The sequence below is a fragment of the Papaver somniferum genome, chromosome 11 (genome assembly GCF_003573695.1).
Source record: "Papaver somniferum cultivar HN1 chromosome 11, ASM357369v1, whole genome shotgun sequence".
In the NCBI taxonomy this organism is placed as follows: domain Eukaryota; kingdom Viridiplantae; phylum Streptophyta; class Magnoliopsida; order Ranunculales; family Papaveraceae; genus Papaver; species Papaver somniferum.
Genome location: NC_039368.1, coordinates 2,123,169 through 2,139,778, shown reverse-complemented (window position 1 = coordinate 2,139,778; position 16,610 = coordinate 2,123,169). Strand labels below are relative to the sequence as shown.

At 36.1% G+C, this 16,610-nt stretch overlaps 2 protein-coding genes across 3 annotated transcripts; both read left to right on the top strand.

The window, feature by feature from the left end:
• Positions 1–3,886: 3,886 nt before the first annotated feature.
• Positions 3,887–4,510, top strand: LOC113322355. Its single transcript, XM_026570429.1, has one exon. The coding sequence runs from the start codon at positions 3,887–3,889 to the stop codon at positions 4,508–4,510; it is 624 nt and encodes a 207-aa protein (XP_026426214.1).
• A 4,747-nt stretch (positions 4,511–9,257) lies between these two features.
• LOC113320970 (protein tesmin/TSO1-like CXC 5) lies at positions 9,258–14,527 on the top strand. 2 transcript variants are annotated; one of them, XM_026568866.1, is made up of 6 exons: positions 9,258–10,080; positions 10,602–10,782; positions 10,885–11,076; positions 11,265–11,362; positions 11,980–12,402; positions 12,614–14,527. In XM_026568866.1, the coding sequence occupies exons 4-6, from the start codon at positions 11,320–11,322 to the stop codon at positions 12,619–12,621; spliced, it is 474 nt and encodes a 157-aa protein (XP_026424651.1). In that variant the 5' UTR covers positions 9,258–10,080; positions 10,602–10,782; positions 10,885–11,076; positions 11,265–11,319; the 3' UTR covers positions 12,622–14,527. The 2 variants fall into 2 exon arrangements, with proteins under 2 accessions (XP_026424651.1, XP_026424652.1); XM_026568867.1 differs by lacking the exons at positions 9,258–10,080; positions 10,602–10,782 and having other exon boundaries at positions 11,060–11,119.
• The last annotated feature ends 2,083 nt before the right edge of the window (positions 14,528–16,610 follow it).

The window sequence follows — 16,610 nt, the reverse complement described above, 5'->3', positions numbered from 1 at the left end:
AATATCTCTAATCAAGGCAGAATGTTCGGATTCAAGGCTCATATTCACAACTAAACCTTTTCTACGTTGCTTAAGACTCTAGCAGCCCAATCAAATTCAACATCGCTTTTTATAAGAAGTTGAGATCGAATCAATTTTTCTCGCTCCATCAATTCATTCTTCTCTTTAATAGCAAGATCCCGATCTATTTGAACTTGGAGAATAGTTCCTTGGAATTCTTTCAAAGCTTTCGCACCCTTGAGAACGACTTTATCTTTCTCATTAATAAGGGAATTAACTTTTGCTTCTAAAACTTTAATCTTAGATTTGGAATCTAGGAAACGATGCTTATAACCGTTACAAGTGGTCAAAACATTTCTGTGGTCAATACTAAGAAGCTGGTATTCTGATCTGAGTTTCTCAAGAGTTAGGGAATTTATTCTATCTTCGGAAAGGTTGTTTAAGGAAGAATTGAGATAGTTAAGGAGGGTATCATCATCAATTGGATGATGGACAGAGCGAAACAGAGAAGCTGCTTCATCAGAAAGACGATAGATTTCTGCAAGAATATATAATTAAAATAAAATAAAAGGAGAGTGAATAAGGCAAAGCATAAATATATAAGAGAAAAATTGGTATACCAGCTAGCTGATCGTTCCTTTTGCGAAGCTCTGAAATTTTATTCGCAGACGTAGAAACTTCAGTTTCAAGTTTAGATTGAAGAGATTGGAGTCTCCTTTCGTAATCTGAAGATACCACGTATGATATGCGAGACATCTGCGAAAATTGGGGTTCATGTTAGGATGCGAAGATTAAAATTTTATTAGAAAAATTACAAAGGGACAAAAATTACCAGAGAACCCAAAGCAAATTGAAAACTGGGATCCAATAAAGTTGAAGCCCTGCTAACTGATGGATCATCTAGACAAGGAGCATCACAAATCTTCGAAACTATATCAAAGCTATGACGTAATTCGTCATTACCCATAGTAGTCATCGAATCGGCAAAAAGAGAAGAAAGATGACCATAGACGAATTAATTGAATCTTTGATAGGAGAAGAATCATCATCATCATCATCAGATTCAGAATTTGAAGCGGAATCATAAAATCTTTTACGTCTTTTGGAAAGATTGGAAGGGGAAGATGAACTATGGGTTCTGGTAGCTTTGGTTTTGGTTCGAACTTTGACTTTAACGTTTGAAATCTCCATCTACGCGAATGGTACAGATGAGCAACAGAGGCAACAATATATTGTTAAAATAAGAGAGGGAATGTTTCTCACCTCTTCGTTCTGCGAAGATGTCTCATCAGTTGATTTATTAGCTCGCTTAACTGGTATTTTTCCCTTAATGGTCTAAAAAAATATATATAAGTGAAGAAAAAGATATTCATGCGAAGATAATATACCTGTTTCTCTTCCTTGGATAAAATGAGCTCCCAAGGATGATAATTGGAAAATTCTTCAGAGAGTGGGAGATCAGAATGATCAACATCTCTACCAGATACGTAAGGGCCCGTTAAAATGACAGTACAGATTACCCAAACAGTATCATTAGATCTACGAGCAGTATGGTTGGGATTGTCATTCCAGTCAACATCTCGCATGATCTTCTCATTCTCAGTATAAGTATCTTTTCTTCTTATGCGAATAGCCCATCTAGTAGATTCTTTCTTCATAAGACCCACATAATAGTGCTTAAAGAAATTATCGAGAGTATATTCAACAGGGTCAATCGGTTTGTCACGATGCAGTATATTTCGTACTTCATAGGCATAAGAAGTTCCTAAACCAGTTGCGCGACGAGCAAATTCAAGAATTATCCTAATAGCATCACCGCTCAGTTGAAAAATACCCCATGTGAATCGTTTATCATCTAAAATTTCATAAAATAAAGGAATAGTGGGATCATATAATGGGACAGGAATACCAATTAAAAGTTGTTCCAAAGAAACGATAATTCTTTGATTTGTCCATTTTTCGGAGTTAATCAGATCAAGAGTGAGTTTGGATGAGTAATTGGATCCATAAGGAAGAGAAAGTGAATAGCCTCTTGCGCTGAGTTGATCCTTCAAAATTTTAAAAGATGCTTCATTTTTCTTAGCAATTGGTGCCATTAGAAGAATGGAAATGGTAAGAGCTTGAAGGAGAATATAATATGATCAAGATGAGATCAGGTAAAGATGAGATCAAATAATATAGAAGGAAAATGAGAAAACACAAAGATTTTTAATAACGAAAAGATTTTTAATGAAGGATTGTAGAAAAAAGAGAAGTAGCAGCAGAAGAAGAAAAAAGAATTAAAAAGAGAAGAAGACGAAGTAAATAATGATAAAAAGAGAAATTACTCTCGAAAATCGAGGAATTTACCTCATTAATGCGAAGGAATGATTGGATAGAAAAGGGCGGTTCGAAAGACGTGTCAAATGGTGTGTGGTCGAGAAGACACGCGTAAAAAGGAAGGGTTGAATCTGATATTTTTCGGCAAAGTGGAATTTGAAAAGATAAGCATGTGCGATAAGACAAATTGAAGATTTCTCATTTCGCTCGTCAAGTAGGATTTGAGAATGAACCGAGAAGAGGAAAAATATAGGAATAGAATATCACACATTTATTATATGCGAGTAAGGAATAATTAGATGTGTGCAAAGAGCGTCGCATACACTTAGATGTGATAACGAATTGAATGATGCCGACCTAATCATGAATAAAGTGTGAAGATCAGTGAGAAGTTTATAAGGTCTGGGAAAATAACCAATATACGTGTGCGATATTATCGCACAAGGATTCCGAAAATAAAGGATCTCTTAGCTGTCATCCATTATGTAATATCCTATATAAAGAGTAGTTGGTCTATAGAGAGAGCGGGCTCTTTAGAGGGACTTTGGTCAAGAAATTAGGAGAGACAAAGATTGTAAAGTGAGAAAAAATAAACCTGAATTTCCCATTACCTTGTAATTGTTCTTGTGATTTTAATAAATAAAAAGATGATTTACTTTGAGGCTGGTTAATTACTAGTAGATTCTTATATTTGTGTGGTTATGAGATTTCTTGCAACTACACGGGGCAGAGAATGGTGTTTGGGAAGAGACCTAGTTTTGTTCTGTGACTGTGGCTAGGCTAGAGTTTCCAGATTTCCCTTCTCAGGTTTGCTTAATGCCTAGTGATTTAGTTCTTGGATTTGCTATATTTTGGGCCTGCGGGCTTGTAAGGTTAAACTGCAATTATTCATCCCACCAATTTTATTAAGAATTGTAGCTAGAAATTTTCAACTTTAAATCGCATTTGTTGTTCCATTGTCTGGTATACACAGTGAGAAAACATTACTAGGAAGTAAGATCAAAAAACTCTTAAATGCTCCTGTATGTTGTAAACGTCATGGGTGTTTTATGGTCGAAGAACAAAATGCTACCACAAGGATGCGACCCCTTAGTAAAATAGGGTGGGTGGGAATAACTAATACGTATCTCTAGGCAACTTGCCTCATTTGACTGAAGGGTTTATAAGATTTCGGAATTTCGACCATCTCCTTCTAAAACATTTGTTATGAGGAAAAAATGTTCCGGTCTCTGCTCTATAAATTTGGAGTAACTCTGAAAAGGAACACAACCATCATCAATGGAGAATCCTATTCTTCGTCATTAGCACCACCACCAGCTAAGGATCCATTTCCAAACTGATCAATAAGGATCCATTACTCTTGTTATCAAAACCATATAGAACCCTTAAACCCAAACTAGATTTCTTCAAATCTAAAGGGCTTGTTGAAATTGACCTTGCCAACTTCATCTCAAGGTTCCCAAGATTACTGACTCGAGGATTAGAGAAAGAATTAATTCCTTCCTTCGATACACTTAGGAGCCTTGTTCGGTCTGATGAAAATGTTATTCAACGAAATTCTTGGATTATGGTCTCTGATAGAGTTAAAAGAGTGATGGTCAATGTAGAGCTTTTGAGAAATCATGGTGTCCCTGAAACTAATATTCGTAAGGGTTTAGCCACCAAACCAAGAGCATATACGGTCAATGGATTTAAAGAGAATCTAGAAAAGATTAAAGAAATGGGTTTTAATCATTTACAAATCACATTTGTTATGGCTGTGCAAGTATTGGGGTCAATGACCCAAGTCAATTGGAGGAAAAAAATGGATGTTTACAAGAGATGGGGTTGGTCTGATGTTCAAGTTCAAAGTCCTATATGTATGAGTACCTCTGGAAAGAAGATTATGGCGATTATGAATTTCCTTGTGAATGAAATGGAGTATGATTCATCAGTTGTTGCTCAACACCCAATAGTTTTTCTCTATAGCTTGAAGGAGAGGATTATCCCAAGGTTTTCTGTTATCAGGGTTTTAGTCTTAAGGGGTTTGATTAAAGAAAACATTTGTCTAAGTACACTTGCTAACTTGGTAGATGAATCTTTTTTGGACAAATTTGTGAAAAAATATGAGCTACAGGTTCCTGGACTAATGAAGGTATTCGAAGGTCAGTTGAATTACCAAGAGCTACTACAGAACTCAAGCAGTTGTTGAGATGAACATGTGGGTAGCGGTATGTAGATTCTGTGAACTCATTTTAGTTTCTGCTTATCTTTAAAGTCTATGCTTGTTTTGTTATTTTGGAAATTTTGAAAATTTTGCCACCTCTTAATGTACAACCAAAGTGAAAAACATGTCATATATGGAGTAGTACTTTTATCTTTTATATTTTTTTGTCATCACGGTAACTTTATCTGATATATCCTTTGGGTAGGATATGCACATTTTTTGTTGTTAACTCGTTTATGCGTACTGTTGTATAGACTGCATTCATGATAATCCGAAGAATCAAAAGTAGTTGTTTATGTGAATACTGATGAGTTCTTCTGCAGAAAGCTCTTAGGCTTCTCTCAATAGATTGTTGTGTTTGGCATAAAATCCAAAGAATCATGCTGCAATTTGTCTTTTTACCTACGTGACACTGCTGCTAAGTTAAGTAATGATGCGGGAGATGCTAGACTGATCCTCAGATACTTCGGAAATTAAAATTGTGCCTCCTCTATAAGCTAAAAATATGTATCATGATGTAATAGTTTTTATCCTTTATGCATTTATCATGACTGTAAGTTTATTTAGAAGTATAGGATGTCTGAATTTTGGTCGCGGACTGAATTGTATAACTTTTAGGCAGTATATGTGTGATTTGTTGTCATATTATGTAGACTGCAGTCATGTTCATTCAAAGAATCAAAAGTAGATGCTGATATGAGCACCAGTTAGTTCTTCATCAGAAAGCTCGTAGGCTTATATCAACAGCACTAGTCAATAATGAACTTTTTGGACTGGAATCAATGTGCTTGTCAAGAATCAAGATTCCCCCTAAAATGAAGTGGGTTGCTTATCATATGAGTTATTCGTCTTGGGAGGTTAGTAATGGCAAAGTTGTTCTATTATTTTCCTGAGTGGGTAGGAGAAAACCTATCCAGATTGTATTTAAAACTACTGTATCAACTTATATGTCTTTTCTCTTGTATGCTGCTGGAACTCATTTTTTACTTGCTGCTTTAATAGCCTCTGCTTTCTCTGCCTTCCGATTCACATTATCGAATGTCATGTCTTGAGAGGAAACTACATATAGAAAGCTGGTTCTGTTTGCAGGTGGTCGTTTCTTGGGATGAAAGATTTAGTGCAGGTGGTCCATTTTTGGATCATGCAGATGCTAAGGAGATGGCAAGTACTCAAGGTTTTGTTTTTTCCTTGTTAGTTATGATGTTAAGTATGAAGAGGTTCTGAAACAAAAAAAAAATGCTTGGAATGCTTGCTCCATTGGTGTTTCAAAACGAATAATGTTCTTTTGTGAAAGTACTTTGTAGCTTGGAGTATCCACTAACTACATTACTGATTTCATGGCTAGCATCTACAGTTTGGAATTGGCTCTGGCAAACCATTCCAAACCGGCTCTGACAAACCATTCCAAACAGGCTCTAAACCTTGGATCACAGCTCTTATAAATGATAAGTTGCCTTGGTTCCCGTGGGAAGATGGCAAACAATGTGTGATGGGATGAATTCTATTCTCTTTAAACATGTTTATGGTGAAGTAAATTTCACTGCTGATTATTCTGCTAAGAGGGCTGTTCATAATCAAGAGGGCAGAGAATGGTGATTGGAGAGAGACCTACTTCTGCCACTTTGGCTAAAGTTTCCAGATTTTCCTTGTCAGGTTTGAAGCCAAGTGATTTAGTTCTTGGGCTTGATATATTTTGGGCCTGTGGGCTTGTAAGGTAAACTGTCAATTATTCACTCACTTTACAGCGTGTTCGGTTGGGAGAATTGAGAGCTCAGTAATCCGATTACAAGGTAATCACCGCAATTCTCTGAACCGAACACAGTTTTGGAGCCAGGAATCCAATTCCTGGAGAATTGAATTACCCCCAAAACCTAGTTTTCAATTGCATCAGTAGATGGGTGGAATAGAATCGAACTCCAGGGAATCAACGTAAAATGTCAAAATTATCCCTTAATGATCGGATATGTATTACAGTTTTTACTCATAACAAGAGATGAAGTTGAACAAGGTTGGTGATGGTGGCGGTGATGTTGCTTATAGGTGGTGATGTTGGTGGTTGGTGGTGGTGGGGTGGTAATGGTATTGACGACGGTAGTGGTTTCTGCTGGTTGTGATGGTGGTGGTTGCTGCTGGTGGTAATGGTGATGGTGGTAGTAGTTTCTTCTTTACATTCTGATGTATTATTTGATTGTAATTGTGATTATGGAGATGATGAGATTGAAGAAACAGGGACATTTAAGGTGATTTGATTAATTTGGATTACTAAGAATTCGATTATCTCAACCAAACAATATTTTTTTGATCAAGGAATGGAATTGAATTACCTTGTGATTGAATTCCTTAGACTTTAAAACTTTGAAACGAACACGGTGTAATAGTAAAATGACATTACATTCCTTTCATTTGATTTGAGAATTGTAGCTAGAAATAAGATTGAGAAAACATTACTAGGAATTAAGACCAAATAATTCTTCAATGCTCTTACGCATTGTGTTCGTATAAAGAAACATGCAATTTTTATTTATTTTTTTGTGCAGCTTGATATAACAGCTCACCAGAGTGAGCAAATGGGCTCCACAATTTTCTTGAGAACAGTCCGTATTGCAGCTCTAGCTTCAGCTTCAGCCGTAGAGGGAAGAACATCAAAAGCAGAAAAAGAAGCTTTATTGCAGAAACCACATAGGATAAGGGGTTATCGAAATCGTTACTCCGTGACCTTATTTTGCTTAGGATTATTCGCCAAATGAGAACTATTTCTATTCAAACCATAGAGAGACCGGAAGAGAAAGAAAGAATATAAAATCTATTTTTGAGGGTTTTGATTTTTAGGTCGTATTTTGAAATTTTGATGTTTAGGAAAAATCAATGCCGTTTCAAGTAACAGAAGGAGGAGGTGATACTGTAAATTGAATGGCACTGAAAAACAAGCTTGCTAGACAACTTGATTTTACTTCTACTACTCCTCTTGTTATTTTTCCTAAACAACAACACCAACAGAATCAGATTCCAAAACCAAATGGTCTGCCGATACCAGTAACGCAGGCCATGTCATCACTGTCTACTTCTCCTGCTTTTGTTGTTCCTCCAGCACCACCAGTGTGAGTTTTCTTCTAATTTCTGGATTTTAGATGTTTTGTTGATTTAAGTTTAAATTGATTATTGTATGATTTTTCCCCAATTTGAGAAAAGTGAAGTAGGTCATATGTGATTTTAATTTACGGAAAATTTGAATTATTGAGTTATCTGATGTTTTTGAAAATTGTTGGATCATATAGTTTACATGATTTTGTTAAGATTTCCCTGTCTTTTATAGAAGATAGGTGTTGGAAGTACTTTCAATTAGGAGTACCTGATAGTATTGGATGAACTAGGCTTCAGGGAAGACATACTAATTTTTGCGGTGTCTTTTTGTTAAGCTGGTATTTTGCATCCCTTTATTTATGAATTGTTTAACCATCTTGGTTTTGATAAATTTGATGTTTGAGAGTGTAATCCGAAAGTTTGTTTGTTGCACGTAAACTGGCTGTCTTCTGTTTACTGATGAACAATAAGATCTCTCGGTAGCTTCTTGTAGATTCAATGCTGGAGTGTTCTATAGCGTCGATGCTTCGTGTGTCTTAGTTTTGCTCTTTGTATGCTTAAGTTTACAGAATAGGAAAGAATGTGACAAACTTTACTTTAAGTGCTTGCCTACTAGTAAAAAGAAGATATAATATGTAACTGCTGGGTTTGCTACAGGGATGTTTAGTTCTGTCAGAGCTTTTCAAAAAATGGTTCAGCTATTAACAGCTCAAATGAGAAAAATGAGCAGAACATTTCAAAAATGTGTTGTAATGTTGTGTTTATTGTGAATATTTGATCCTTCCATTGCATGAACCCTTTTAATTGGTGTTAAGTGTTCGGTGTTGGCATTTTTGTGTTTTGCGCCACAAATCTTCATGTGGCAATGATAATGCTTGTTTAGATTAAGTTAAGCCGGATTGGTAGTAATCTGCATTAAGGCATGGTTATGATTTTAATCATCAATTAAAGACTAGCTTAGGGTTAATGCTAGATAAGGTAAGGTTAAAGCTTAGCATGACATGTCATATGAGGTGTGCAATGTAGCCATGAGGTGTCATCCCACTCATGATGGAAAGGTTGGAGTGACATGTGGCAAGCATGACTAGGACTCTTTTCTAGCCTCGCATGTTTTCTTTAAAAGAAAATCTGATTTCATCCATCAAAAAGTAATGTGAGGAAATATAAGTTTATAATAAGTCACGCAGGTTAAGTGTCTTGAGTGTTTCTATTTCCTTGTAATACAATCTGATTTAGTATGAACTATATGTAGTATTCTTGCTATGTAAGGTGCTGTTTTAGTGTGTTCTTGAGTATGCTAATAGTGTTAAGTTCTGTTTTCAGCATATGGTCGATTACTATCATGTTTAGTGTTGAAGTACGATGGTTAAGGAGCTGAAATTCCAACATTCAGTACATCTCGTATTCAGTGGCCTTAATCCTTTTTAGATCCATATGAACTCCCGTGAAGTGCTACTGACTTTCCTCTTTTCATTTTTTTTTTGTAAGATGTTTAATGTTTATGATGAAATATGATGTACAAAGTAGAGTAATCATTTGTATTCTGCATCCATAATTACATCTAATCTTAATTCTCGTTGTTCGTTCTCTGGTCATACGATTCACATTTAGAACCCTTAAGGCACGAGATATTGCTGTTTCAGTGTTTTGTCTATATGTTAAACTTCTAACATGTGATGGGTTTATCGGATGATCAAAACCATTAAGAGGCAATGAGGCATATCTTTCCAGGATAGTTTATTTCTCATAATAATTTGAACTGGGGAATGCTTAATAGCAAACTGGTTTTGCATTAGATGAACCTCCTTCACAGCCTTCAAGTTTCAGTTATTAACAATTCTAACGGTGCCACTTATTTCTTCAGAGACACAGAATTCCCAAGTGGTCGTCCATGGGCTAATGCTGAAGTAAAAGAGGGTACTCGAAAGAAACTAAAACGATGCAATTGCAAACTCTCACGGTGTTGTAAGTATAAATTCTCTTAATCTCAATATATTTTACCGGGTTGATGATCGTCCAAAACTTTTATAGAATTGCCGTCTGCAATATCCTATGTGTTTTTGATATTGGATCTTTCTCTGTTGTATCTTGAATAGTTGAATCTGGGAAGTATTATTTTTATCATGAATTTTGTTTCATCCCAGTCTAGGTAATCACACATTTGGTGGGGATAAATGAAGCTTGGGTTCCTTTTCGTGTTTCTTGTCCTGTCATGTCTACATTCATTTCTTTAGGTTGTGTTTGCAAATTTTTTTGCCGATCTGAATAGTATAAGAAATGTGATTTTACTCTACATGCATTGCAAGTGCTTTGCTTCAGGAGTTTACTGTGATGGCTGCAGCTGCACAAAATGTTCTAACAATGTTGAGAATGAGTCCTCTAGGAAAGAGGCTGTGGAAGCTACTTTAAAGCGTAATCCAAATGCATTCCAGCCAAAGATTGCTAGCAGTCTTCATGAGATGCATGACACTAAGGTACGTGGTCGAACTCATTGAGTTTGTAAACAATGTGTTTATGGTTATCACTTTTTGATTATGCGTTTAGATGTTAATGGCTGGTTCGGAATCGATGAGAACCTTGCTGTAGTGACCATTTTGTTTCCTAATTATTTTTGGTCTATCATCATGATCTGCTGAAGCAGAACTTTGGTAATTACTCCATGGATACTTTTGAGCATGGGGTTGCTACTGTTCAGTCTCCCCCTGCACATGAATTAACAAATCTGTTTCGTCATCGAACTTGCTGTTTCTTGCAATATGATCTAACACGTTGTTACTTCAAAATGGGTCTTTCATTGACAACCATACGTGTTAATATAAACCTAAGCTACCTATACTTCCATGTCTGTGCTGTATTGTGTTAGGTTTATATTTGACAATTCATCGTTTAAGAAAGAGACGGCTTGAGAAAAATGAAATATTAAAATGAAGAACATCACACTAGAACTTACTATTCATATACTTGACAAAACATGGACTGTCTAAACCCAATGTAGGAGGGAAAGGGTGACATCTCAATGACCGTAAAGCACAAGAAGGGATGCCAATGCAAGAAATCAGGATGTCTTTAAATATATTGTGAATGCTTCCAAGCCAAGATTCTCTGTTCCGAGAACTGTAAATGTATGGAGTGTAATATCAGCAACCCATATTTTCATCACAGCAAGTTTTCTATGGGTATACACCTTTTTGCTCTAAATTGTTAATAGTGCCAGTGAATATTTTTTTCTCAGTGTATACCTTTGATGTTTTTGACTAGTGGACTCTAAAATTTTGCAGCTTACTTCAGTAAGACTATTTCTCAGTGTATCTTACGAGAAACCTTGGTAGCGATGACTGAAGTTGACCTGTTTTTCATGCAAGTCAGGCCAATCATCTAAGGCCTTCTTCAACCTTTTCTTCCTCGTCCTCAAGTCCAGGTGTACCTGCTGTTAATCCTGCACCAACGGGATCATTGAAACCCACATACCGGTATGTGATCTTCACTTGTTTGGAGATCTCTTTGCTCTGCAAGGTTATTGGAAGCTTTTTCTGCTATAAACATATTTCATTATTTTTAGCTTTTTTTTTTCTGTTCGTTTTCTACTATTGCTATGAGATTCCCATTTGATTTCTATGTTCAATATGAGAATTAACCATAACAAATGGTTTTGATGAAGGTCTCTATTAGCTGATGTTCTTCAACCACAGCAAATTAAGGACCTTTGCAGGATAATGGTTCTAGTAGCAAATGCAGTCTCCAAATCACGTACTACTGGTATATTTTACTTGTCGATGTTATGAGATTCAATTTATTTCTCCTCTTTTTGCTATTGTTAGATGTTCTTAAAAAAGACAAAAGGGAGGGTGATTGAATAAACTATATAGTGACCCATAAAAGTTTGTATCGAGAAGAACAAGGAACAGTTTAAATCTAACTTATGTCAATCACAATAACAAGTCATAAAGCCAGGTGGGCGAAGCTTAAATCTCATTATTTTTACTTTTTAGGAGGTAGATTACCTACCTTTGATATGGTCTTTATATTGGTATACTGTTAAAAAGCTGTAACTCAGTTTGCTTTGTCTTTGTTTCCGCTCGATATTGTTAGTGAACCTCCTAGTGGGTGGTCTACATAGGATTTGCCCCTTCTCTTTTTACATTCTTCATAGAATAGTGACACTGAAGTTGTTTATTGTTGGAGTATTTGACAATCACCATGTCCTACCATTAACTATAATGCGTGCATTCATTTTTGGCCAACTGATATTCAGTTTTAAGAGTTTTTGCAGATGTAAATCATGTATTGACATATATATATTCAAACATATCTACAGTCAGTCTACTGTGAACTTTAGTTTTGTGCAATTTGGCTAACTATTTGAAAATTTACAGGTAAGAAGAAAGCTACTGTTAACAAGCAATCAGGAAGCCAAGAGCATGCAGAAAGCATTGCTTCTCCATCATCTAGACGAAGTATGTCCGTTGAAGCTGGCATTCAAGAAGCTTCGGCAGATGGTCCATCAAGTGGAAACCTGGCTGAAAAAATATGCATGGACGACCCCAGATCAGATGGTTCTGAATTGCAGAAGGGAAGGCCAATGTCCCCTGGAACACTATCACTAATGTGTGATGAACAAGATACGATGTTCATGGAAGCTGCATCACCAAATGGAAGGTTGGGCAATGGTGTCAGTATACCTCTTCCATTGGCATATGGACCCGAGACAACAAGCTTATACGCAGAGCAAGAAAGGCGTGTTTTGACCGCATTACGTGATTCTCTGCAAAATCTCGTTCAGCGTGGCACCATCAAAGGTAAGGTCCTGTAGTTCAATTTTGAAGTTCTGCCGAGTTCATACTCAGTAATTCTGGGGACTCTAAGAGCCGATAGACCTTTAATACTTCACTTAATGCGCTAATTGGGACCCAGTGCATATTAGTTGGTTAAGTCTCTACCTTGGTTACTCAAGTAGGCCTTTCGTTGGCATTTTTGTTCTGATCTAATTCATTGATTTTGTTTACAAAGGAATGTGAGGATAATTCCTAGGTGTTCTGTTATCAAGAGTCTCCAATGGTCTGATCAAGGAAATGGTTTCTTTCAAGTTCACTTTCAAAAATGGTGGACAAGCCTTTGTTTGGAGAAATTTTTTGAAGATGTACGAGCAAGAAGTTCTTGAACTAATCAAGAGTCTCCAATGGTCTGGTCAAGGAAATGATTTCTTTTAAGTTCACTTTCACCAATGGCAGACAAGCCTTCTCTGGAGATTTTTTTTTGAAGATGTACGAGCAAGAAGTTCCTGAACTAATGAAGGTATTCCAAGGTCAGCTCAATTAGCAAAGCTTACTTCAGAACTGGAGGATTTGATGAGATCAATACATGGTAAGTATTTACATTCTCAAATTATAGTGTACATTGTCTTTCCCGTTTTTACTTGATAATCCATATAAATTATAAAATCAAAGCAGCTTGGATCCCCTTAAAAGGTAGTTGACAAGAACGGAAATTCGAAAAGAAACAACACTAAAAATCTAATCCATCAATAATGAGTCAAGGAGTATCTGTATTTTTCATGCCGGAGAATTAGTCCCGCTTCAAGAAAATAGATGCTAGTTTTTGCTTTGAGTCTAAATTTGTAATCTGCTGTAGGTTGTATTTGATTTTTCATCTGGTTAAGGTGAATAGGCATTTTGACACACAAAATTCTTGTTTTATGATAAATTACTGAAATGGCAGGAAACTTTGGATTAGGTAGGACTAGAATCAGAGGAAAACTGTATAACATAATATTGATTGTATAATAGATCCAATCTACATGTCTAACATTCATTTAAGTTACCCCATAAACATCATAACAGAAGCACTGCGTAATTACAGCAGTGAAACCTGTAGAGTTACATATTCTATGTATGCATTGTTTTCTGTAGTATTAACCAATCAATAAAATCATGAAAAATTCACCCTATATTTTCGGTGTTGCAGCAAGCACTAAATCATGAAGCATGCTTTCTCCCTCCAATGTCATAATGATAGTTGTTATAAGGTCTTTGTAAATGTTTCTTTTACTTCTGAAAATGCAAATGCTTGAATTGATAATATATTGTGCAAAACTGCCGGGGTGTTCAATGTAGCTAAAGCATATACGGGTTAGAAATAACAAATGTGCAGTCCATAAGCTTTCGCCTTGCTAACTGCAGTTCATATGAGTTAATGGACGAGTATTTTTCGGATAACTTTGGAAAAAAAAATGTACTAGAGGTTCCTGAACTAATGAAGGTAATTAAAGCTCAGTTGAATATTTGGGTACCGGTAAGTAGTTCAATTGAATTCACATATTAAGAGTATTGATAGTCCGACCCCCTTTTTATTCATTCTTGTGTTGTTATATCCAAAAAGAAAATTTTCTCACCTCTTATGTATGAACAACACAAAAAATGTATGTCATGATCTAGTTGTATTAATCTTTAATAAAACTATGTTTATATACAAGACTGCATTTACTGCATGGGATGTAGAGTGCAATGAAGTTGTGTCTGCAAGAATCAATTTTGTTGCTTGTCATATGAGTTCTTTGTCATGATCTTAGTGGTGACAGAGAGGTTCTGTTATTTTCCAGAGGGGGAGAAAACTACTGTACAAAGACTGGAGTTATATATGGGTTTTCTCTTGTATGCTTTAACTCAATTTTTTCTTTCTTGATGACTTTAATTGCCTTTGTTCTCTCTGCCTTCTGATTCTCATAGCCGAATGTCGTGGCTTGAGAGGATAGATACATAAATAGGGTTGAGATTAAAGACTGCATGGAGGATGATGTTCTATTTTTGGATTAGGCAGATGCCAGATACCAAGTAGATAACAAATGTTTGAGGTTTTGAATCTCTGACGACTATATGCCTGGAGTAAGCAAATATGAAAATGCAGATCCAGTAGTCATAATATCAAGCTCCCAATTTATGTGATTTTTTTGTTTTTTTTTTTTTGTTTCCAAATTTCTCCCTAACTGTGGAGGTTTCTTGAACTGTACAGTATAATTTATCAAGTAATATTACTGGACAATATAACTGTGGTGTTCATAATTTATCTTGCAGTAATATTACTGGACATTGAATATGACATGTCATTACTGTCACTACCACAAATCTAATTTCTGCAAGGAAACATGATTCTTGGTAGATCACCAAAGTAAATCTTCAGCTACTTCCATTTGAATCACATAGTAACTTCAGCGTTCTTTAGATTCGGTATGTCTGCCGCACTAACTCCAATTGCTGTAAGGGCAGTTATTTAGAGGAATCAGTTTTCTTTTTCCAAAGGCGGCCTAAACCTGACTAGGGGCCTAATGGCCAAACTGATCCTTTCTATATACAAATAACCCTTCAAAAACAGAAGAATAAGGAGCCCTAAGCGGCTAAGCATATACAGAAACCCTAGTAACTTTGTCCATATTTTCTTTTGTATTTAGAAGTATCTAGCTATCATGGATTTGCGTAACAGCATGCATGGTGGAGTTGATAGGATCACCAACTTACCTGATTCACTGATTCATCATATACTTTCGTTTCTTGAAATCAAGCATGTTGCTCGTACTTGCGTGTTATCAAAAAGATGGAAGTACATCTGGACTAGTGTCCCAACCCTTGATTTTCTAAGCTTATACCCCCGTCATCGGGATACGCCTAAAGAAGAGGAAACCAAAGAGTTCATGGATATTGTGGATAGAGTATTGCACCTTCATGATACGACGACAAGTTTACAGAAGTTCTCTCTCCGCTGGATGAATACTTCCATCTGTTAAAATATATGGCATTTATTCTCATATATTTGCCTATATTCTGTTTCTCTTTGTATCATATTCTGTATTCATTCGATAATATCTGTAATATCTTCTTTCCTTGTATATAGTCATATGTCCTGTATAAGTTGATGCTATAACCTTGATAAAGATAATCAATTGAGGAAGAAAACCTTTTATCCAAAACCGTCTGTGAAAATCATTCCTTTCTTCCTGAGTCATTATCTAGTTCTTGAAACCCTAAGTATCAGATCAGAAATCTAAGTTATCTCCTATATCTCCTGTTACATCATTTCATCATGTCTCGAGAATATTTTTTACCTATCACAGTCAAGTTTGATGGAACCAACTACAATCACTGTTCGTATCTCATGAGAAGTTTCCTTAAGGGAAAAGGTATGTGGAAATATGTGGATGGCACCGAAACAAAACCAAGAAGCTCTGTCATTGTTATCAAAGATACAAATAAGGAACCAAAAGACTCTTCATCACAAGATCCGAATGAAATCTGGGAAGTTAATAATCACAAGGTTATTACATGGATAGGGAATACAGTTGTCACATCCATAAGTATGCAGCTCATAAGTTTTGAAGTAGCCAAGGATACATGGGATTTCATTGCAAAAAGGTACCCTCAAATTAATTTTTCCCAACGTTATAAACTTGAGCAGGATATACGTTCCCTGAAGAAACAAAGTGATCAGTCCATTTCAGATTTCCATTCTGAGATTTCACTCATATGGAATCAACTGGAGCTCATGGAACCTAAGTGGACTGTTGATACAGAGATCTGGCAGAAATATAGAGAAGAGTCTAGACTAGTTCAATTATTGATGGCATTGAGAGAGGAGTTTGAAACTGTCAGAGCTTCACTCCTTCATCGTTCTCCTCTCCCAACTGTAGAACTGCTCTATCTGAGCTTATCACTGAAGAGACTCGTAAAAGGGTTAAACTAGATAGTCACACCGTTCTTGCAGTACTAAAACGATCAAGTTACAACTCTCAGTCCAACAGTCAAAGAGGTTCACTTGATTTTTTTCTCAAATCCAGTGTCACAATTACAAGAATTTTGGTCATATTGCAAAGAACTGTACGTTTTCCACATCCTCAAGTACTCCTCAAGGCCTGACATCTCAATGCAATTATTGCAAGGCATTTGGGCGTCTGGTTGGGAATTGCACTTCACCTTCATCCAGAAACATGAGAGAAAGAAGAAGATACAATGGAACTGTT